Source organism: Stegostoma tigrinum, chromosome 2, assembly GCF_030684315.1.
Source record: "Stegostoma tigrinum isolate sSteTig4 chromosome 2, sSteTig4.hap1, whole genome shotgun sequence".
NCBI classification, from domain to species: Eukaryota; Metazoa; Chordata; class Chondrichthyes; order Orectolobiformes; family Stegostomatidae; genus Stegostoma; species Stegostoma tigrinum.
In genome coordinates, this window is record NC_081355.1 from 23,438,045 (window position 1) to 23,463,080 (window position 25,036).

The window sequence follows — 25,036 nt, forward strand, 5'->3', positions numbered from 1 at the left end:
ACCAATATTACAAATAAAAATGTAAGCTCCCTTCAAGAAGGATCTCAAATTGCCTTCTGCAAAGCTGCCACAGATCCAACTCTGGGAAAGAACAGACTACTATTACCAATACACTCAGACAGGCAAAGACTGCACCACTTATATGTGAATGAGGGCTGGCTGTTAAAATTTATTGACTATCGGAATGAGGATGCCAAGTGATTAACATTGGTACAGTCTGCAAAAGGTTGTTATTTCTACAGTTAACCACAAAAGTTTTTTTTTCATCTGTTACTATCTGTTAGCGCACACGGATGCCTGGAGCTAATTAGCCATGCTCTAACCATTTGCTTAAACATGCCAAACCATCAACAGATAATAAAATAGGTGCAAAAGAGTGAACTTGTGCTGCAACCATTAACTGCAAAACAATTATCACTGTCAAGAAACTGTTGGTGCTGTGTAAGCACATTCTGACCAATTAGGTAGGAGAGGGCCATTTCCTGTTCTGCGAAAGGTCTTACTCAAGCAGAACAGAAGTATTTGGTATAACAAGAACTGATATGACTCTATCAAATTGCTTGCACCCAAGCTAGAAAAAGGAGAAATCATTGATTTTTCACAATACAGTATGGCATCCAGTTATACTGCCATGTATCTTCAAATGAAACTGAGGGATCCCAGGAGAAATCAACGTCGATCTTCAGGAGGTACAAATTTATTGATTACGCTATCAGTAACTAATATCTGTTTTACCATTGGGGTAACATTGAAACCACCAAATGGAGCTTGAACTGTGTCGACAAAATAGCCATTTGTTCAGTTGTGACATGTACTTATTTATATTGCCAGTTATAATTCAGGACAATGCCTCCAAGTATTTCACATGTAGACAGGCTGGAGATATTTTCTAATATTCAACAATTTTCTTTTTCCCAAGCAAGTAAAAGGGAAATTATGAACAAAATAAATGAGCAATTTAACGCACTCAAAGTAATGCTTAGACTAAAGAAAACTGCTACTGCATTTCTTAATAAAGAAAGAAGTTAAATGCTCTGTTTTTCTTCGTAACTTTTGTTCTATTATTAGACTTCATCTGAGGAATATATCCTGTCAATTCTGTGTGTGTGGTTAAGCTCTACTTTCTGCTATCGGTTCTAAGCAAGATGATCTTTGCACGACACTTGTTCCGGCTGTGTGGTCTATTTCACAGGAAACAGTCAATGAGAACTAAAGAAAGGGTGTACCTAACCACATAGCTGCTCTTGACTTTTGTTTAAATGCATAAAAATGTCTAAGAAAGCATCCTCAGCTTCTGTATTTTGTGACTATGAGTTGCTTGTCTCATTTCCTTTTTTACCATTTAGTTTCAGCTGGGTGAAGCACTGGAACTGAAACCGCGGTTCACAAATAACTGGATTTTTTTAAGGGAATGGGGAACTTGACATTTAACATATATGTCAGCTTATTTGCCTAATTTAAAATCTATAATAAATTTGCATTAAAAATAATCCAACTCGTGGTCTATGCATCTGGTTCTGGTGCACAACAAATAAAAGATGTCCACAATTTATCACTCTTTAGCCATTAATCAATTTATGAAATGCATGAGTTGATAGGTGTAGTATTGAAATAATTCACTACAGAATCTTCCAACTTACATATAAAATGACATCTCTCCTATTTTCAAGTCTAATCACTAAGTTTTGCTTCCAGAAGGCATCTTTTTCCAGGAACTCAGCACTTCAATTCTTCATCCTTTATATACCTTCCATGCTTATCTGGAGATTCTTGTTTGGAATTTATTGTGTATATGGCCTCGCAATATCTCTTTAAAGTTCCTTTAGCCTTCGTAGCTCTTTGCGTCGACTGAATACAAGTTTGCAGGTATATAATACCGACTCTAATTTTTATGGCCTATTTCAATAGCACATATCTGGCTCTAATTCTAGTTTTACTATTATCCCACTCCCTCTTTCTTCACTTTCTCAAGTTTCCATACAATTTAGCAAAAGCATTAGATGGATAAGATATGTAACAGGTAAATTCCATGAATATTAACAGCTCATAAAATGTTCTGGGTTAGAAGACCCATTTTAGTTTGGAAAACACTTTTCTTTAAATCCTTTTAATGAGGTGTGAGCTTCACTGGCAAAGCCAATATTTGTTGTCCATTCCAGATTGCTCCCGAGTTGGTGGTTACTGCTTTCTTGAACCTCAGCTGTCCATCTGGTTTTGTTACATCTGCAATGCAATTAGAGAGGGAGTTCCTGGATTTTGATCCAGGAACAGTGAAGCGATAGTGGTACAATTCCAAGTCAAGACGGTATATGGCTTGGATGGCACTTTACGAGTGGTAATCCCAGCAAAATCTTAGAATGAGCAGTTTTTTTTAGAGGGGGTTTTGTGGTAATGGGGAAGGAAATTCTTTCTTTTAAATGGGTGAGAAATGTTCATTCTCTTGCATTACCTCATGTTGCCTCTGCTATGTACTGTACAACATGCATTGGCGGTTATCCATTGTAACAATTGATGGTTAGTCTTACAACCATATCCTCCAATTGGCTCATGGACTTAGCATTGTACACTCAAAGATAAACAACATTTATCTGAGGGCAGTTACAGAAAAGGCTTCAAGCCATTGTGGGAACCTTCTCAAAAAGCGACAAGAAAGAAGGCATGCTGCCAACACAAATGATCCACCAAATCAAATCGCTTCATAAGAAGCCTGCTCAGATTAACTAAAACAAGATGCAACAGGTACTGGAAATCTGAAAGAAAAACACAAATTGCTGGGACTACTCAGCATGTCAGGTGGTCTTTGTGGAGAAGAGGAGTTATTGCTTGATATTTTTCATGTGGATCAAGGGGTCTGGGTCTCTGGCTGGCAATCCAGAGAGAGCCCAAAATCATCTCAGACTTTGTGTGATTAATGAGAAGATGTAGGTCATGGAGGAGTAAGGGTAGGGGGCAGCATGACTAAGGGACTAGCTTTTAGTGGGGTCTCCCCCAGTAGGGCGGCACAGTGGCTCAGTGGTTAGCACTGCTGCATCCCAGTGCCAAGGACCCCGGTTTGATTCCAGCCTCCGGCGACTGTCTGTGTGGAGTTTGCATGTTCTCCCTGTGTCTGTGTGGGTTTCCTCCAGGTGCTTCAGTTTCCTCCCACAGTCAAAAGATGTGCAGGTATGCAGGCTAGGTGGATTAGCTACGGGGTCACAGGATAAGGTGGGATGTTGATTCTGGGTGGGATGCTCTTCGGAGGGTCGGTGTGACTTTGATGAGCAAATGGCCTGCTTTTCACACTGTAGGGTTTCTGTGATTCTAAAATGCAGCTTTTCGTTGGGTCCACTAGTGGACTTGGATATAAATCCCTATGAATCTGTGGAAGATGGATTTCAAGCTTTCCATGAAACCTTGTGGTAAGCTTGTGGTTCAGGACTCCTCTGTGCACCTTAGTGAATGACAACAGGCCCTCTGGCTGATAGACAATGCATCACCTGTGCATGCCAATCAGCCTTTCCTTGTGCATTGCCCACATCTGAATCCTCACCAGTTACCTCACAATGAAGAGTAAGGTCATAAGCACTCTATTCTTTCCCAACACCACCCTCCCACCCCATGACCCATGACTCAGCATATGAACATCTAATCCTTAAACTGCTTTCTAAGTTATGCACATTGACTAAATCTGAACCAGATGAGTGTCAAATCATATGACAATGTTTCACCCTCAAAACTTTGTGTTTGGCTGGGAATAAGAGGGGAAACATAGATAACCATGTTCTATAATACATCCAGTGGACTGACAGGTATTGACAGAAACAAGAACCTGGTATCCTCCAGCAAGGCCAAAGCATGAGGAAGCCATCCATACAAGCTACAAGGTCAATTTGTTTCTAAGATAGTGCATGAACCAAATTTCCTCGGTATGGGATAAGCTATCAAAAGCAATAGTTGTGGTCTCATTATTTGAAATTTTCATGACTCCTCTTTCGATTATTTCCATGTAAAACATTTCATTATTAGGACTGCTGCTACAGCTGGTTTAGCTAGTACAATCCATAAAAATGTTGGTGGAATAAGGATAAAATTCTGAAATGCTAATACACCAGTTAGGTCACAAGCGATCCAGGGAAAGCTGGCTAAGTGGCTTCAAAATTGGCTTGAGGGTAGGAAGCAGAGGGTGAAGGTTGAAGGTTATTTCTCAGACTGAAGACCTGTGACTAGTGATGTGCCACAGGGATAGGTGCTGAGACCTTTGTTATTTGTCATTTACATAAATGATCTGGAAATGAATGTACAAGGCATGATTAGTAAGTTTACTAATGATGCAAAATTAGGATGTACGTGAAGGTAGTGAAGAATGTTACCAAAAGTTTCAGAGGGATCATGATCAGTTGGGAAAGTGGGCGGAGAATTGACAAATGCAATTCACTACAGATCAGCATGAGGTACTGCACCTTGGAAAGTCAAACCAAGGTAGGACTTATACAGTAAATGACAACAAGATCCTGAGGAGTGTTGTGGGATACAGGGACCCAGGAGTACAAGTACATAGTTCGTTGAAAGAAGTATCACAGGTAGATAGGGTGGTGAAGAAGTCAGTTAGTACGCTGGCCTTCATCGATCGAGACATTGAGTACAGGAGTTGGGATGTTATGTCGCAGTTGTGTAAGTAGTTGGTAAGGCCGCACTGGAGTATTGTGTACAGTTTTGGTCACCCTGTTATAGGAAAGACATTGTTAAACTGGAAATTGTGCAAAGAAGATTTACAAGGATGTTGACGACAAAAAGAAGGGAAACACAGGTTGACAATGACCTATTATACATAGAATAGATTGATGGAAAGTAGGCCTGAGTTATGGGGAGAGGTTGGCTAGGATAGGACTTTATTCCTTGGAATGTAGGAGAATGAGGGGTGACCTTACTGAAGTATATAAAATCATGAGTGACGGAGATAGGATGAATGCGTATAGTATTTTTCCTATGGATGAGGAATTGAAAAATAGAGGGCATAGGTTTAAGGTGAGGGAGAAATATTCATGAAGGATCTGAGGGGCAATTTCTTCATGCAGAGAGTGGTGCGTACATGGAACGTGCTGCCGGAAAAAGTGGTTGAGGCAGGTACAATAGCAACATTTAACTAACATTTGGATAGTTACATGGATGGGAAGGGTTTGGAGGGATCTGGCCCAAATGTAGGCAATTGGCACTAACTGATTGGGCAGCATGGCCCAGTTTGGGCCAAAGGGCCTGATTCCGTACTGTATTACTCTATGATTATGAAAACTGAAAAATGGAAGAGGTCAGCTCTTCCTGTGAGTCTTAAGGACTACTGGCTGACCAAATATAGTCCTTGCATAACTGAAAGCATAACATCACCCAGGACATGTGTAGGGGAAAGCAGAGGTGCATAATTACATGATTATAGGATTATAGCAAAGTTGGATTTGTGGAGATGTACTACACAGAATCATGCTTTCATCATTGATAGCTCCAGAGACACTGCTGGCCCTGATCTATTTTTCTGTTATTATAATTACATGGCATTCACTACATATAGTCATGTCTGTCTTCCACTACTTTGCTTTTTCTACTGGGTATTCTTATCCTGCAAAAGGGAAAGTGTTAATACGTTTATTTGCAATGAATTTGGATGCTAGGCCTTGGCTGAATAGATGAAAGAGTACTGAAGCTGTGAGGTGGGGTGAGAGATTTGCTGTAGTGGCAAGTGGGTGGGGTAGAGTGTCAAATGTTAAACTTGATCCTTGATTGCTGGAGATTGTTGGTGCGTCTGTGGTGAGCGGGTGATACATTTGAGTACTGTGAAGTTGAGGATGCAGTGACCGGCCTATGACATTTGAAGATACATCACCTGGCCCTGATCGCTCAAGTGAGATCGTTGAATTTGTTCCGACACTGCATCCAGATCTGACACTTGGAACAGTCTTCTTTGGCTATCTGCTTTCCAGGTTTTTCAGTCTCTGTCTCAATACCTCCTAGCCCCTGCAAACAAAGTACACGACCTTACTTTCAACTTTCAGAATTAAGGCCCTCGGTATTCCATCCACACCCTGTCTCTGGCCTGCTGCACCATTACTCAAGTTTCTTCCTGGTCCTTGATTTATTTGTCACCCAGCTGAAAGAACTGCTGCAGGCTGCCTTTAATTGATGCAAGCTTTGCAGGAATTTACACACCTGTAGCGAGCTTCATGCCACTATCATGGAAATGAGAAGTCAGAATAAAGTTTCCATGTAGCAGCATTGTTTTCACATGGAACATAGGTTAATTATGGACAGCATTCTCCATGTCAGTTATGAGTCTTATTGAATTTTTGGTCCCTCTGTTGATTCAAGGTGTACTTTTACTAAGTGCTGGATTTCACGGATTGTCTTCAAATTGATGGTCTAAATCACACTGGTGGCACCATTATTCTGAACCCAACACTTCATTGTGGGTTTTAAGGATGCAGGGATCAGAGTCAACACAAATCACTGGAGAGAACCACGGAATGGAAAAGAGAGAGACAGAAATACAAACCAGAAGAGATAAAGAAACATAAACAGAAAGATAGAGAGAAAGAAACACAAACTGGTCAAGAGAGGAAGGGAAAATCATAAACTGGGACAGAAAAAGAGAGAACCTGGAGAGAGAGAGAGAAAGGAAGAAAGAACCACAACGGGGGAGGGAAAGAGAAACACCAAACTGGGTGGATAAAACCATACTTGTTGCGTAACTTGCTATTTGTGTTCTGATTACGGTGTCTTTGCTGTTTCCTGCATCTCATGCTTGCAGGTATTGGTTTCCTGCTGCAGTGGTGCTGTTTTCTGTCATCTGCTAATTGTGAAAAAAGGCTGTATCTTTTCTTTGTCAAGTGGCCTGATTGCATGCTTCAATAAGTTAGACAATTACAGATTGCACTGCTCATTCTGACAAGTCATGAATTCTAGGGTTGACTCTTTCATGCAACTGATCTTCTAGGACTTCCCATTTCCTTTGGGGGATCTTTCTGCTCATCTTCAACTTATTGACTCTGCAAGCTCACAGCCACAGTTATGAATATCATGACCTCTTGTTTAACCAGGACCACATCAGTTTGATCTATGAAACATAGCTTTAGCCTTTGTTTAAAAAAATCTGATTTCAAGTAGTATACTTGTAAGTTTTCCAGTTCTTGATGCGGGATTTGACATTCTGTGGTGGTCCTTTTGTCTTTTCACTTTACTTCTAACTTTGCACGTTGCTTCTGTGCTTTCAGTGCTGTACTTAGTGTTCCCTTCTACTTTCTTTGGTTTGAAATCTGTCTTGGGGTTTTATTCCCTTTCAAGTCATACAGCGTGGAAACAGACCCTTCGGTCTAATCCAACTATAATCCCAAACTCTAATGAAGAATTCAAAATGTCAGCTTGCTGTCTCTCCATGGATGCTGTCTGACCCAGTATGATCTCCAGAATTTGTTGTTTTCAGCATAATCCCAAACTAAACTAGTCCCACCTGCCTTTGCATATCCCTCCAAACATGTCATATTCATGTACTTATCCAAATGTCTCTTAAATCTAAATGTACCTGCATCCATCACTTCCACTGGAAGTTTATTCCACACACGAAACATAAAAAAATGCCCTTCATGTATTTTTGAAAGTTTTCTCCTGTCACCTTAAAAATATGACCCCTGTCTTGAAATCCCCCCCACCCGCGCCCCCAGGGAAAATATATCTGCTATTCACCTTGTCTCTCCCCCTCATGATTTTATAAACCTCTGTACCGTCACCCCTCAGCCTCCTACACTCCAGTGACAAAGTCCAGCCTATTCAGCCTCTCCTTATAACTCAAACCCTCCATTCCTGGCAACAGCCTGGTAAATCTTTTCAGAACCCACTCCAACGTAACAACATCCTTCCATTAACGGAGCGACCAGGACTGGACACAATACATCAGAAGAGGCCTCACCAATGTCCTGTACAACCTCAAAGTGATATCTCTGTCGACTCTGCACTGTTACCAAATTGTTTGAATTTGAACACACCTATCCTTAGCTCAGCCCAAGGCACAGTATGGACATTCAAATTTGAAATATCCTTTATATAGGGGGGGGGGTTTAAATCAGCTGACTACCTGCATAAGCCTGGTCAGACTGGAGATAGACATAGTTTGTGAAGAAATTTTTAAAACTGAAAGTTTAAACTTTCAATGAACTGGTTTCTGCCGTCCAGGGCCAAATACAATAATCAGTGATGCTGACTTTACTATCAGAGACTTGGCTCAGATACATGAGACTACTAATGCTGTTCCAATGCTGATTAATACCTAGTATGACACGGAGATTAACTATAACTGAGATCCCCATTTATGACTCTGACCCAAACTGACAGCTACCCACCTGACTACCCCTTGACCTGATCCAATGACTCGCCTTCGCAATCACCCCGCTACTCACTCACTCCACCCACTGAAAATCCTCAGGCTTTTTAAAGATTCAGCTGAATATATAGCAGCTATTGTAAGAAGGGGGCATGGGCTCTCTACATTTGACTACCCTTGTGCTCACTTGTCTTCTCCGGGGCTAGCTGCACTGACCCATTGGTGCTTCATCTCAGATCAAAAGTGTTGGCTGTAAATTCACAAAAAGGTTAGGGTACTGAAATCTTTGCTGACAATGTCAATGTGAGCGTCATCAACACTGAATGGAAGGTCTGGACCAATGTGTATCATTTGGGCCAGGGCCTGTTTCTACACTCTAATCTGTAAATTACTGGAGTCAAACAGATTTTGCTTCTTTCTGAACACTAAATCTTATCTCCCTGAAACTGAATTTCTGTGCAGCATTGTGGGAGTCAATTAATGTGTTAGGTTTTATGTTGTTTTTTTTATTGTTTATATAACCTGCTCTGAATCACAGAATGTCATGAAACTGTACGAAAGCTAGTTACATATCTTTTTCCATTATTTATCTTCAAATCTTTCAACACTTCTGTGTGTTATTTTTAACTTATGTAATTCACCTTATCCCTAAACAGAAAGTAAGATATGGTTGGGGCTTTCTAATACCGAGATGTGGTAATTGCTACCCCACAGTGCCAGGAACCTGGGTTCAATTCCACCCTCAGGTGTCTGTGTGGAGTTTGCACATTCTCCCCGTGTCTGTGTGGGTTTCTTCCAGGCGCTCAGGTTTCCTCCCACAGTCTAACAATGTGCAAAATTAGGTGGACTGGCCATGCTAAATTGTCCAGAGTGTCCACGATGTGCCAGCTAGGTGGGTTAGCCACGGGAAATCCACGGTTAGAAGGATAGGGTGGGATGCTCTTTGGACAGTCAGTGTGGGTTCGATGGGCCGAATGGCCTGCTTCAGCACTGTAGGGATCCTGTGATTTGAAGTTTATAAAGTCAGATTCAAGCTACACCACGTGCTCGCCGGTCAGCAGGACTATTAACCTGATCTAGCCCTCAGAACATACAATCTCTGAAGCTTCCTGAACCTACTTTGCACATTGTTTCCAAATGGTCCCCGAAGCCTGAAGGGGAAGGGAGATTCTTCTTGCTGCACTGGATCTCTGCTGGTCTTTCAAATATGATTCAGGTCCCAGTACTCCCTCCTTTTCGCAAAACCCAACTCACGCCTCTTTCTATCCATCAACCTACTCCAATGCTCTTATAAGCCACAGCTCTTTGTAAAAAGTAAAGCCTATCAGCTTGTTACAATTAAGATAATGAAATGTGAGGCTGGATGAACACAGCAGGCCCAGCAGCATCTCAGGAGCACAAAAGCTGACGTTTCGGGCCTAGACCCTTCATCATCCCATTATCACAGCTTGTTACAACTTCCTGTTGTGCTAAGTTTTAGCTCCCTCTAGTGTAAGCCGACTTGAGCTTAAACAATATTTTGAAGGTACTTGACTGTGTGCTGAAGTAGTTTGTCACCCACGGTGCAGTGAACTGCCCTTGGTTACACGCTGAACGTGCTTGAACCTTCAACAATGGAAAAATATTCAGTATGAAGTTTTTTTTATGAGAATTATGTCAGTTTATCCTTCTCTGATTCTATGCCAACAAATCATTTGGCATGCCAAATACAATAAGTGCATCTCAAAGTATGATTTAATTAAATTCATATATTCCTCTTGAACTTGTTTCATTGTATCATTTGACATAAAACGTAATTCTGCTATTTCAATTTATTTCAGTTATTTGATTGATGTATTATTGCTAAGTACAGTGAAAAGCTTTGTTTTGTGTGCAGTACAGGCAGATCATTCCATATAAAGTGTGAACAGAGCGAAGAATACAATATCACATCTGCAGAGAAGGCGCACGAAGAGTGTGATCAACATTACATTTAAAATTTGAGCAGCCGATTCAGAAGTCTAATAACAGTGATGTCTTGGAAAGTGCCCACTTTACAGAAGCTAGGGGCTTAAATCACTTATAGGTGGATAAATGCCCAAGACCTGATCAGGTGTATCCCAGAACTTTATGGGAAGTTAGGGAGGAGATTGCAGGACTCCTTGCTGAGATATTTGTATCATTGGCGGCCACAGGTCAAGTGGCCTTGACCCGGCTTTCAACCCCTGAGTTCCTCCTCTTTGGCAGGATGCCTGATTTCTCTTGGCCCAAAAATCCAAGACTTAATCTAGTGCCCACTCTGACGTGTGTCCCAGCAGCTCCAGCTGCTGAGTTCTGGTGCTGCCGGGACTCCATGAGCTACCACCACATCAGATAGGCCAGGTCAGGTAGTCAGACATCTCCTTCAAGGTTCAGAGCTGATCCCCCCCCCCCCGCTCGAGGCCCTTTGATGTCATTGTATTGTGTGGAAAATTCCTGCAACATTCCTTTTATAGAGTCTAGCAAGCTATGCAGTCATTGGTGGATACAAGAATGTAGATTTAAAGAACAGCAAATTCAAAGCAATATTAAAATTACACAGATTTTAAATACCTTTTCTGTAATAAAATTAATCAGCACATTGAGATGATATAGAATCATAGAGTCATAGAGTTCAAAATTGACCCTTCGGTCCAACTCATCCATGCTGACCAGATATCCAACTTAATCAAATCCCACTTACCAGCATTCAGCCCATATCCTTCTGAATCTCTTCCATTCATGTGCCCATCCAGATCCCTTTTAAATGTCATTATTGTACCAGCCTCCACCACTTCGTCTGGCAGCTCATTCCATACACACAGCACCCTCTGTGTGAAAAAGTTTCCCCTTAGATCCCTTTCAAATATTTCCTAGCATGCAAGTTTTGAGAAGACTCAATCTACCATCCCCTGAGAAAAGAACAGGAAATTACATCACCAACACAGGAAATGACATCACCAACCCAAGGAAACCTAACCAGATAAATAGAAAGCGGGACATAACACCAGCACTTTGTCGGAGGCTTACTGTTGATGTTACCTAGAATGGTGACAAAACAGCTGGGAACACACCTTCAAGCTCAGTGAACCAGCTTACATCTGGAACAAAATAAAGACCCACTCTCTTGTGGACCGAGAGGAGGAGAGCACTGGGTTGGCGGTGAAAGGAAGATGTCGGATTGGCTGTGCACCCTTGCAACCAGTGGATCTTAGTGCTGGCTTTGGCCTAACGCTGGTTCAGGGGAGCGGCCTAACGCTGGTTCAGGGGAGCAGCCAACCTGCAATGATGGCTGCGGCAAGTGCTCGTGCCCCAGGTCAGGGGGTCCGGAACACCATCCGTGTTTCCATAAAGAAGGTGGATGAAGGTGCACATGTGGACTGCGCCTTCTTCGTGAAGAGGGTCCTGTTGGACTGTTGTGGGTTCGCTGCTGCGGACATTTACTGCCTGCAGGATTTCCCCGGAGGAGGTTTCTACGATGTAACCTTCAGGAGTGCCAAGCTTTGCGAGCGCTTCCTGGAGGTTTTCAAGGAGAAAGGAGGTGAGGACCCCCTCTCTGTATTGACCGCTGTCCCACTGTTTGTGATGCCAGCACAGAGGAGCCGTATGGTGACTGTACACATGTACAACCCGCATGTGCCAGCAGTTGATGTGTTGACCTTCCTTGGAAGGTACGTGAAGGTGGAAGGGGACCTAACTGACATCATGGACCCCTTTGGCATCTGGACCAGTAAGAGGCAGGTCAAGGTGACGCTGAGGACGGGCGCGGACGGGAACGTCGTACACCCACCGTCCAGCTTTGCGATCGGCGGGAGCAAGGGCTACCTGACCTATGCAGGGCAACCTAAAGTCTGCCATGCCTGTGGTAGGTCAGGTCACATGGCGGCTGACTGCAAAGCCACCATCTGCAGGAACTGCAGGGAGGAGGGACACCTTGCAAAGGATTGCCCACGAGAGAAAAGCTGCAACCTTTACGGGGAAGCGGGCCACCTCTATAGGGCATGCCCGCGGTGGGGGACCACCTACGCCCAGGTCGCCAGCAGGGGCAATGCGGGGCCAGCCCTCCCCCCCCCCCCCCCCCCCCCCCCCCCGGAGGAGAGGAAGGCACCCGGGCCCTGCAAGGACCCCAATAATGTGCAGGAGGGCCCAGCCCTGCAGGATAGGGCCGAGGCCAGCAAAGCACCCCTGCAGGCTCCGCTGTCCGCGCCCCCCCCCCCCCCCCCCCCCCCCCCGACCAACAATCTGGAGGCGGCGACAGGCAGCCCAGGGGAGTGGACGACGGTCTGGAAAGCGAGGAGGAAGGTGCGTCGGCGGGTCCAGGAATGACAACCATCAGGCGGGAAGAGGCAGCTACAGTGGGGCTATAAGAGTTCCTCTGACGAGGGGGATTCGGAGAGGGCCTGCCCGAAACAGAAGTCAAAGATCTCAAGGGAGAAGGAAAGCAGCACCCCGCTTCCAGGTGACGGGAGGTGTCCTGAAGCTCCCTCCGACACCCAGTCATGTGCAGCTGGGGCACTGGAGGGCCCCCCGGAACTTCCAGGCGGGAAGGAGGAAACAGCGCGTCCCCAGCCTGACCCAGAGCCGGACTCTCCTGCCTCCGTACCCCCGACGGGAGGATGCCACCCGGAAGGCAGTACGGACGGTTTCCTGAGCCCGGAGAGCGTCCAGCAGTTAGCCCAAGCAATGGGCATGAAGGGACAGATAGAGGGGCTGGACCTTGGACTTGGGGAGGGTACTGCGGTCACTGCCCACAATGGGGGTACGAGTTGCGAGCATTAATGTGCGCAGCGTCAAGTCAACCGCGAGATGTGTGCCCACGTTGGCCTACCTGACCACCGTCAAGGCAGACCTCCTGTTTCCGCAGGAGTGCGGGATACTGCACCTCAGCAGGTACGGGAAATGGTCCGGCGCCTGGACCTGTGGGCCTTCGATCTGGTCGGGGGGTAACGACTGTCGCTCCTCGGGCCTGGCTATTCTGCTGCGGGGGCGCGACTTCACCATCTCTCAAGTTCAGGAGGTGGTGGTGGGGCGCCTCCTAGTGGCTGACATCACCTACAGGAATGCTCCCCTGAGGCTGATCAACGTGTACACCCCAGCGGTACGGAGTGAGCGGTTGGCCGTCCTGCAGCGGCTTCCACCCCTGCTGGCTACGTCCAGGCTGGTCATCCTAGGCGGAGACTTCAACTGCATCATTGATGCAGATGGAAGATCCGGCGTGGGGACAGCGGGTGGGGGGAGTCAACTGGACGTCATGTCCAGATTCCTGATGGGCATGGTGAAGGACGCCAAGCTGCTAGACGCCTTCAGCGCCCCTGCAGACGGAGGGCAGCGGAGGTACACCTGGTCGCGGCCGGACGGGTCTATTCGCTCAAGGATAGACTTCCTGTTTGTGTCACGGGCGTTCTCGGTCAGGTCCACCGGCGTTGAGCCGGTGTTCTTCTCTGACCACTGCCACCTGCTGGCCGACTGTCACTTACAGGACGACTAGCCGGCCGGCAAGGGGACGTGGAAGCTCAACACGACTCTGTTGACTCCAGAGAATGTCTGCTCTACGCCAACATCGTTAGCGCAGTCTCGATCAACGGGTGGGAATCGGACAGTTTTCCCGTCAGATCTGGAGTCAGGCAGGGCTGCCCACTCTCTCCTGCCTTGTTCGTGTGCTGTGTGCTGTGTGCTGTGTGGAGCCCTTCGCCGGGTCCATCAGGAAGGACGTGAGCCTGAAGGGTGTGACTATCCCAGGCAGCGGAGGCCTTCAGGTCAAGACCTCCCTGTACATGGATGATGTCGCCGTCTTCTGCACCGATCGTCAGTCGGTGAGTAGACTGTTGGACATCTGCGGCCAGTTTGAACTGGCCTCGTGTGCCAAAGTCAATATGGGTAAGAGCGAGGTCATGTTCTTCGGGAACTGGGACGACCGCTCCTTCATCCCCTTCACCGTCAGGACAGACTACCTGAAGGTGCTGGGTAGTATCAGAGATAATGGGAACTGCAGATGCTGGAGATTCCAAGATGATAAAATGTGAGGCTGGATGAACACAGCAGGCCAAGCAGCATCTCAGGAGCACAAAAGCTGACGTTTCGGGCCTAGACCCTTCCGAAACGTCAGCTTTTGTGCTCCTGAGATGCTGCTTGGCCTGCTGTGTTCATCCAGCCTCACATTTTATCATCATGAAGGTGCTGGGTGTTTGGTTTGGTGGAGCTGGGGCGTGCACTAAGATTTGGGAGGAGCGTATCACCCAACTGAAGCAGAAGCTGGGCAGGTGGACGCTGCGGTCCCCCTCCATCGCGAGTAAGAACCTGGTTGTCAGGTGCGAGGGGCTTTCGGTACTGTTGTATGTGGCGCAGGCCTGGCCTATTCCCTGGACCTGCGCTGCTGCGGTCACCCGGGCCATCTTCCACTTCATTTGGGGGTCGAGGATGGACCAGGTCCGTAGGGACACCATGTACAAAGACCTGGAAAATGGGGGAAAGGGCATACCGAGCGCCACCCTCGCCCTGACAGCTACCTTTGTGTGCGGCTGCATCAAGCTGTGCGTAGATCCTCAGTACGCAAACACCAAGTGTCACTACTTACTGAGGTTCTACCTGTCCGTGGTGTTGCGAAGGATGGGCCTGGCCTTGTTGCCGCGGAACGCTCCGAGTAGTTGGACCGTTCCGTACCAGCTGTCCTTCGTGGAGAAATTTTTGAAAGGAAACACCTTTGACCACAAGGCCGTCAGGCAGTGGTCAGCACGTAGAATCCTTGAGACCCTTCGGGGGAAAAGGAGAGGGTGGATCCCGTCGTGTGGTTCCCCACGCAGACTGCCAAAGTCGTTTGGCAGAATGCCTCATCGCCAGAACTTTCAAACAAGCACAAGGACATTGCTTGGCTGGCAGTGAGAGGGGATCTGCCAGTGAGATCCTTTATGCATGACTGGAATCTCTGCGCCACCGTACGCTGCCCTCGAGGTGGCTGCGGGGGCGGGGGGACGAGACTGTCGATCACCTCCTTCTGGAGTGTGCCTATGTGCAGGAGGTCTGGAGGGGGATGCAGTGGTATTTGTCGAGGTTCGTCCCGAGCAGCTCCGTGACGTGGGACTTCGTGCTGTACGGGTTGTTTCCCGGGACGCACACCGAGACCAACATCAACTGCGCCTGGAGGACCATCAATGCGGTGAAAGACGCTCTTTGGTCTGCCAGCTGAAAGAACTGACCCCGACTGAATGTTGCAGATTGGCGCACTCCAAGGTCCAGGACTACGTGCTGAGGGACGCGCTAAAGCTTGGGGCAGCCGCCGCCAAGGCGCAGTGGGGCAAGACCACGGTATGAAACCCCTCGTCCAGAATGGAAAAAAGGGCCCTATCTGGTAACTGGGCCCAGCTGGCGCCTTCCCCAACTGGTCAGGGGGCCAACTGGGACTGTGCGGGGTGACGACTGCCAGGTTATTTTCTTTGCTTTGTTTTTTTTTCTCTTTTTTTCCTTTTAGTTAGTGTACGTACCCCCTGGGTAACCCAGAGCGGCTTGCATGACTGGGTAGGTGTATAAATGTTTTTTTTGTACATCTTATGAATAAAGTATATTTTTTCAAATTAAAAAAAAGTGACGAAACATCTGAAAACGAACCTTCCAGCTCAGCAAGCAAACTCACATCCATTTCCTAGCATATTCCAAATCAGAGATGAATCATGTAGAACACACAATTAGCCTTTGTGGAGATAATGCTGAATCATAAGAACTATCTCAAAATTAAACTTGCAGACTGATGATGTGAGCATCTAGCCAGCCTCAAAATGTGTGAAAGCAAGTGTAAAGCCTAGAGAAGCAGCCTGGTCCAATCTGTGAGCTGCGCACCTGTCCCTGCAGCCAACAGATCAATGCTAATTCCCAGTGTGTCTCAAAGTGCAGCTTTATGGAGCAGAAGCATTAGTGCTTTGAACAAGTATCACGAGGGTCCTGAGAGACTGGCAGAGTTTGGATACCAGCATCTGGAGATGGGGGAGGGGGAGAGGTGTGGCAGGTGCCTTGGGCCATGCCCTGAGATGTTGATGTTGGATGCCCAAGTCTGCAGTCCGAAGGAGCAAGTGGCGAACTTAAGCGGCCAGAATCCACCCTGACCCTTGTGTTGGGAATTTTCAATATCAAGCTTCCTTGTGGAAGGTGGTAGGATGGGGAACTGCACATTAATGAGATGTAATTATGGAGGCCAATAACATGTAATAAATGCCCAGTAAAAGGCATTTCACAGTTGCTTAGTGTGAATCCTATCTCAAATCCTGGAAATCTTCTTGAAAATACAGTGAAAAGCCTCATCCAACTTTTTTCACATGATTCTGCCATACTTCTTGCCCCTATTCATGACGTTCAGGCCCCTATAAATTCCATCAAGTGGTTTTGAAGGCATTAATGTTCACATTAACTGAGATCAAACTCATTCTACTGATGTGCCCACCACAATTGTGTGTGATGAGGAGTTCCACTCTGGCTTTCAAAGGGAGCAGGGTGTACCAGCACCCTGAGTTCTTAGCTATTGAGCCTGAGTGATTGGGGTTGTATTGTTGCTACCATGCAATAACCCTTCTTGATATCTAAGAGCAGTGTCTCTTCTGTAGGTGCTCAACAGTGGTATATTCTTTACCACGAATCACTAGACAGGTCAAAGACAAAGCAAAAGCAAATGTGGTCTGGGGACAGACTACCTCAAACAAACCTTACTTGGTCCCACATCCTGGTCAACTTTTTCTGTACATTCTGTAAGGCCTTTACATCTTTCCTGGTGTGGCATTCAAAATTAGCAACAATTCTGCAGCTAAAGACTAGTCAGTGTTTTATAAAATCCTGGTATGGCCATTTTAATTTTACATTCAATGCCTTTATTTAAAAGTAAGATGTCATTTGGACTCAGTTCTGCTATGGCCTAGTGGTATTATTGCTAGACTATTAATCCAGAAACTGAGCAAATATTCTGGGGAAATAGAATTTTCAATTCAATTTTTTAAAAATCTGGAATTAAAAATGAACTAGTAACTATGAAACCATTATCAATTGTCAGAAAAACCCATCTGTGCAGGTGAACGATCTGTTTGATGTGGAGGGCCTTCATTGGGTCTGGGATAGGGGTGAGGAGGAAGTGCATGGGCAGGTGTAGCATTTCCTGTGGTTGCAGGGAAAAGTGCCGGGTGTGATGGGGCTGGGGGGAAGTGTGGAGCGGACAACGGAGCCACGGAGAGACTGGTCCCTCCAGAAAGCAGATAAGGGTGGGGATGGAAAAATGTCTTTGGTGGTGGGGTCCGATTGCAGATGGCGGAAGTGTCGGAGGATGATGCGTTGGACCCGGAGGTTGGTGGGGTGGTAAGTGGGGATGAGGGGGATTCTGTTTTGGTTATTATTGTGGGGAGATGGGTGTGAGGGATGAGTTGTGGGAAATGCGAGACACGGTCGAGGGCATTTCAAATCACTGTGGAGGGGAAGTTACAGTCCTTGAAAAATGAGGACATCTGGGATGTCAACTCCGTAATGACCTTTTGTAAACATTTAATCTTTTCAGATTTTTACTCAGCCTTTCATAGAATCCCTACAGTGTGGAAACAGGCCATTCAGCCCATAAGTCCACAACGCCCCTCCGAAGAACATCCCACCCAGAACCATTCCCCTACCCCTACATTTCCCATGTCTAACCCACCTAAACTAAACATCCCTGGACACTATGGGCAATTTTAGCATGACCAATCCACCAACCCTGCACATCTTTGGACTGTGGGAGGAAACCAGAGTAACTGCAGGAAACTCACACAGAAACAGGGAAAATGTGCAATCTCCACACAGACAGTCACCCAAGGGTGGAATCGAACCTGGATCCCTGGTGCTGTGAGGCAGCCTTCACTAGCTGCGCTTCCATACTTACAATGCAGTTTAAAATTACATTCAGTTTTTTAGGAAGTGCTGATTTCAAAGTCATTTCCTTCCTACTAATTCCTTTGACTTATAATCAATACTTTTAACCTATCAGTCACTTCCTTCTTTGTAGCCACGTACGAATTGCTCCTGTTCTAATTGGCTAATCTTCTCACCACCATGCCATTCTATAGCTAGACCACTGGGAGGTGTCGTCGTATGGGATAAATTAGTGTAGATGTACTTTTCACATAGGATGCCCACATAATTATAACCCCAATGTTTATATGATAATGTATGCATTCGAGAATACTAGAAAACCCAATGATGTTCAAAATATTCCCAATGTGTCAATGCATTATTGTACAAAAATACAATGTGAAATCAATTGTTGATTGATTAGCATCTAGTAGAAATATGATTCCATAGTCAGGCACTCCTCTTAGCAAATGCAATGCTGTTAATTGCCATGTTGATTTTAGTTATCATGAGCACTTATACCAGTCATCAAAATAGCAAAATGCAAGCATTACAGCTTATAACACAGTCTGTATTACAGAGGAGGCAAAATCTTATAATTTCTGCCAAAAACATAGCATGCTCATTTAGATACGGCTAGGACTTTGCACAATGAACATTATGCATGGAAAATCTGACAATATAAACTTTCTGCCAGTTGTTAAACATGCTGAGAATAAATAATAATTTTAAAAAACAGAATGTCATCGAAACTATATATATCTTGCTTCTTATGCCCCCAAAATGCATTTAACTAAGAGACTCGAGTATATGGAAGAATCTTTTAATAAATATGATAGAGGCAGAAACATTTATATTATTCAAAACACAATTAGATATCATGGGAAAATTAATGTCATGAACTGACCAGCATTCAAATCTGATAATTTTCGAATGATTGTTGTCGATGTCGCTGTATTAATTTTCTTTTAGCAAAATTTCTTTATTGAACTTTGGATCAGAATGTTAGAAAGAGATTTAATTCTAACTATAAACATTTGTGAGGGATGTGCAGTTTTTGTAACAGGTGCTTGCTGTGATTGGAGGTTGCCTGTGTTGGTTTGCACAATAGTAGTCTCAGCACTTGTCAGTTCTTTTTGTCTCAGCAATTTTTTTTTGTTTGCCTTATCAATGGAGTAAAACTAATTTGTTTGTTTGCATCTTAAAAGGACTACAAAGAAACAAGAAGCCAATCTATTTGGCTTATTACACAACACACTTTCAAGTTAATCACTGAAACTATTTCTCAGCTGCTTCTACTATTCACAGCTGCTGCTCACTTTACCTGGGTTGCTATGGCATTTACTTCCCCCAGTTCATGAATGCAATTCATATACAAAGGACTAGTAAGTCGACATTTATAGGGAGAATATTATATAACCATGATGGATTCTCTACAACAACAACTTATGTTTATGTAGCCTTTCGAATGTAGAGAACCATTTCAGAGCTTCACAGAAGCATAAAGAAAGATTTGTTAAATCAGAGAATGGTTATAGTTCGGAAGGAGGCCATTCAACCATTGGTGACTGCGTTGGTTCTCTGGAGAACAGCCCAGCCAGTTGTAATTCCCAACTCTTTCCCCATCACCCTGAAGAATTTTCTCTTGAAGTGCTGATCCAATTTTCATTTAGAAGGTTATGAATGTTTTTTATCCAAGCTTTTCCACACAGGGCGCTATTATAATCGGCGTAATCGGTTCTCTACAGAATGTATACTGGTTGCATTTCATAAAGGTGGGAGTGTCTGAGGTTCTGTTGGCGTGTGAAGGTGATCAGGGGTCAGCATGGGGTATTGGTAAGGGCTTTTGAAGCTGTCTTCCCGAGGGTTTTCACATCCAGAGCATATTTTGTAGCTGCTCTGAGAGGTCATGAGACCTGAGTCCTTGAGAAGCTGGCCCAATTCCATGGAATAAGTCAAGGCTTACACTCATAATACAACTGTCCAAGTCAAGAAGGCAGGGGGAAAGCTTGCTGCCTGCATCTCCCACCCCAGCAAAGGGGGCACTGGGCAGGAGCCTTGAAAAGGTGGTACATCAGATCCCAAATGCCTGGGACCTGGGGCTGTACAGGGTCCGCCATGCTCAATTCAGAGTAGGGGCTGCTGAGCTCCTGATGGGGCATGGGTAGGGTCCTGCTGTGCTTGGGAATTTGCTGTCATACTTGGGCCAGGGACATGGGCACAGTTCTTAGGTTAGGGTTACTGTAAGGAGATCTGTACCTCGTGTCCCATTTTCCAACTGGTGTGTAAAGTCCAGGGGGAGGGCTTGCTCTGCTCAAGCCAGGATTGCTCCCCTCTGTGTTTGGATCAGGAGCTAGGGCTGGGATTGGGGCTTGGATCAGGTCCAGGGCCAGGAGCCAGTGGTCCATACTTTTCATTCCTACCCCTGGCACTGGGAATGAGAGCAGTACATTGGGGAAGATCCATTCTGAGAGGCCCACAGAGTTTCTCCAACTCAACACAACTCCAGCCCATAAATTTCAGGAGGGCTTAACAGCGTAAATGTAAAGAAGTTATTTCCATGGATGAAAACTTTGGAATATTTGGTGACAGTGTCAGGTTAAGTAATCAACCATTAAAGCCTGAAACCAAGAGAAACTGTTTCACCGAAAGAGCTCAAAATCTTTGGAACTGACTATCCAAGAAGACTATCAGCACTCAGTTGCTGACAGTTGACAGGACTGAAATAGATAAGAGTTTGGACTCTAGAGGAATCAAAGGATATGGGAATCAGGCAGGAAAGAGAGAAATGGTGGAACAAGCTGAAAGGGCCAAATAGTTTACTCCTAGTCCAGTTGTTGATGTTATGCATAGATTGATGTAAATGCAGGCACTTCACATTCCCAGTTCTTCTCTCTGCTAAAAGAACTGCCAACTTAATAGGTAGAATGTACAAAACCATGCAGTAGATTAAATAAGATAAGGAAACAGCACAGTAATTATATTATGCTGTACTGAAAGCTTTGAACAAAAATCTGGGAGTCTGCCAAGCTATCTATCCCAAACTGCAACATATGTTCTATCAAATCTCTCAAAGGCCACTGCTTGGAAAACATTCTCTGTCTAATAGTTCATGGTGGTTTTAGCTGCTGAATTGGAGACACAAATAAAACATGGAACACTGAGTATGTTTTCCAGCTGTGAAGATATATGTGTTTTCTATATTAAGTTTTGTCAAAAAAATTCTTGTATTTATCATGCTGTAGAGTAAATAACTATATTACAGTTATAACAGTATGTTAGTGCTCACAATGCTGAGACTTGCTAAAATTGCGCTGAAAAATAGCTGTTATCAAAACAGCCCAAAAGGATCTAATTTTTTTATCACTTTAGTGTCTCATGTATTTAAATTTATGGTGTCAAGTTGATTTTCTCTGCCATTTCTCACTTCTAAGTCAGATGGTCTAGACTCTTTATTCAGTCATGGGACGTAGGCATCGCTGGCTGGCCCGCATTTATTGCCCATCCCTAGTTGCCCTTGAGAAGGTGGTGGTGAGCTGTCTTCTTGAACCACTGCAGTCCGTGGGCTGTAGTAGACCTAAATGCCCCTTAGTGAGGGAATTCCGAAATTTTGACCCAGCGACAGTAAAGGAATGGCAATATGCTTTGAAGTCAGGACGGTGAGTGGTTTGGAGGGGACCTTGCAGATGGTAGTGTTCCCATAAATCTGCTGCTCTCACCCTTCTACATGGAAGTGGTCCTGGTTTGGAAGGTGCTGTCTAAGGTTCTTTGGCAAATTTCTGCAGTGCATCTTGTAGATAGTACACACTGCTGCGACTGAGCTTCAGTGTTGGAAGGAACAGCTGCTTGTGGATGTGGTGCAATCAAGCGGGCTGCTTTGTCCTGGACAGTGTCGAGCTTCTTGAATGTTGTTGGAGTCGCACCTCAGGCAGGTGGGGAGTATTCCATCTCACTCCTGACTTGTGCCTCGTAGATGGCGGGCAAGTTTTGGGGAGTCAGGAGGTGCTCTGCAGAATTGCTAGCCTTTGGCCTGCTGTTGTGGCCACAGTATTAAACTGGCTAGTCCAGACCAGTTTCTGGGGAATGGTAACCATCCAGATGTTGGTAGTGAGAAATTCAGTGATGGTAATGCCGTTGATTCTCAAGGGGCAAAGATTAGATTCTCTCTTGTTGGAGATTGTCATTGCCCGATGTTTGTATGGCATGAATGTTATTTGCCACTTGTCAGCTTAAACCTAGGTATTATCCAGATCTTGCTACATTTGGACAAACTGCTTCAATATCTGAGGACTCCTGAATGGTGCTGGTCATTGTGCAATTATCAGTGAACATCCCGACTCTGACCTTTATGATGGAGGGAAGTTCATTGATGAAGCAGCTGAAGATGGTTGAGTCCCTGAGTAAATCATACAGAGGTACCCTACATCTGAGATGACTGACATCCAGCAAGTGCAGACAGCTTTCTTTTGAGTCAAGTGACCAGAGCCAATGAGCTCAAATTGGGATCAATCTAACTTTAAGCAATCATTAATTAGGGATGTTTGTAGAGTGAATATATTGAGAATTCTTGGCATCTATCTTATTTGGCCCATTTCGTAAGATAGGATGCTGATTATTACAGGGGTGAGTAGTGGCATTAGTGAAGTATGTGACAAGATGCAATCCTCTTAATTAGCAACTCAGTCCTACCTAGACAAACACTTGCCTTGTTGTTTGACAAATGTATAAAGGATGCAGCGATCCTTCGCATCGATATAGGCCGCATTAGAGGCAGGCTCTGTATTTCTAGGGACGCTATGATAGAACTAATCAAATGGCTAGAGAAGTTACTGAGGGCTACAAAAGTGGGGGGTCATCCTTTCCCGACAGCTGTGAAAGCACCAGCCTTTCTGAATTTCTGTGCGACTGGCTCACTCCAGAGAACAAGGGTGACCGTTGTGGGATCAGTCACTCATACCCTGACAAATACATCAGGACAGAGATAGTAGGAACTGCAGATGCTGGAGAATCTGAGATAACAAGGTGCAGAGCTGGATGAACACAGCAGGCCAAGCAGCATCAGAGAAACAGGAAAGCTGATGTTTCGGGTCGAGACTCTTCTTCAGAAAATTTTTTTCTGAAGAAGGGTCCAGGCCCGAAACATCAGCTATCTTGTTCCTCTGGTGCTGCTTGGCCTGCTGTGTTCATCCAGCTCTACATCTTGTTACATCAGGATAGGAGCTTTCTCCTTTCTTTATTCATTAATGCTATGACGGTGTCGCTGGCCAGGCAGCATTTATTGCCCATCTCCAATTGCCCAGAGGGCAGTTAAGAGTCAACCATGTTGTTGTGGGTCAGGAATCACATCTAGGCCAAACCAGGTAAGGATGGCAGTTTCCTTCCCTAAAGGACATCAGTGAACCAGATGGGTTTTTCTGACATTTGATCCATGATCATCATTAGATTCTTAATTCCAAATATTTTATTGAAGTCAAATTCCCCCATCTGCTGTGGTGGGATTTGAACACTGGTCCCCAGACGTTATCTGGGTCTCTAGGTTAGCAGCCCAGCGATTATACCATTAGGCCATTGCCTCCCTGATGGCAATGATGGCATTTGTACAAGATCACATTGGTTCATTTTATTCTCCCATGATGAAGTCAGTGCTTCAGCCTGGGCAATAGGATGCAGAAACAGAACTGGCTTCCCCCAGAGCAGAGTGCAGTCAACTGTACGCACAATTCAGAGGGAGGACCATATCACAACACTGCAGAATTCCTTAACGGGAAGGGGTCACCATTCCAACTGCCTGGAGGTGTAACCCCACCCACCTACTGCTGTAACTTCTACATTCTGGAGCATTTGAGGGTGCAGGAGCATTAAAAAAACTGGCTACTGGCAGAAAAAGAATTTTCACTGCGATCGTGGCTCATAGCAGCATTGCACAAACCCCTGACTGATGCAGCGAGCTGAGATAACACTGCCCATGCCTCGACCAGCCAGTGGACCTATGGAAGATATGGTTACACTGCTTGGACCAGTCAGGGAAAGGTTTTGCAGTCCTGGCAGAATGTGCTGTCATGCTGTGCTCTGCACAATTGTAGCAGGCCGAAAAGTGATGTGTTGGGTGCTGAGGAATTGAGAGAATGAGAGCAGAGGAGGAGGTGGTAGAGAGCACCGGGAGGAGAGAGTTGTCTTTGTGAATGACAGATACAAGCCAGACAGAACCTGATTGGCTGCACCTAGCTCTCACCTACTGGAGCCAAGTGTCAATGATCTGGGAGTGTAAACTAGTTAGAGGCCACGATAGTCATGATGGCATCATTTGGCTTGTATTGGGGTGAACTGCAGCCACTGTTTGCTTTGTTAGTATTCCCTCTTGCAAGCTGTAAATAAAAGCCAATATTTGAACTTGTCAGATTAGAACATAGAACATATAGAACATAGAAGATTACAGCACAGTACAGGCCCTTCGGCCCTCAATGTTGTGCCGACCTGTCATACCGATCTCAAGCCCATCTAACCTACACTATTCCATGTACGTCCATATGCTTGCCCAATGACAACATAAATGTACCTAAAGTTGGCAAATCTACTACCGTTGCAGGCAAAGCATTCCATTCCCTTACTACTCTCTGAGTAAAGAAACTACCTCTAACATCTGTCCTGTATCTTTCACCCCTCAATTTAAAGCTATGCCCCCTCGTGCTTGCCATCATCATCCTAGGAAAAAGGCTCTCCCTATCCACCCTATCTAACCCTCTGATTATTTTATATGTTTCAATTAAGTCACCTCTCAACCTTCTTCTCTCTAATGAAAACAGCCTCAAGTCCCTCAGACTTTCCTCGTAAGACCTTCCCTCCATACCA

General features: G+C 45.2%; 1 protein-coding gene across 2 annotated transcripts in view; it reads left to right on the forward strand.

The window, feature by feature from the left end:
• The first annotated feature begins 536 nt into the window (after positions 1–536).
• LOC125447272 (genetic suppressor element 1-like) overlaps positions 537–25,036 on the forward strand; it is a 277,157-nt gene continuing 252,657 nt past the window's right edge. For both annotated transcript variants that reach the window (XM_048521570.2, XM_048521587.2), the window contains exon 1: positions 537–689. In XM_048521570.2, coding sequence (XP_048377527.2) covers positions 611–689 — 79 coding nt within the window. In that variant the 5' untranslated portion in view covers positions 537–610. The remainder of the gene's footprint in view (positions 690–25,036) is intronic.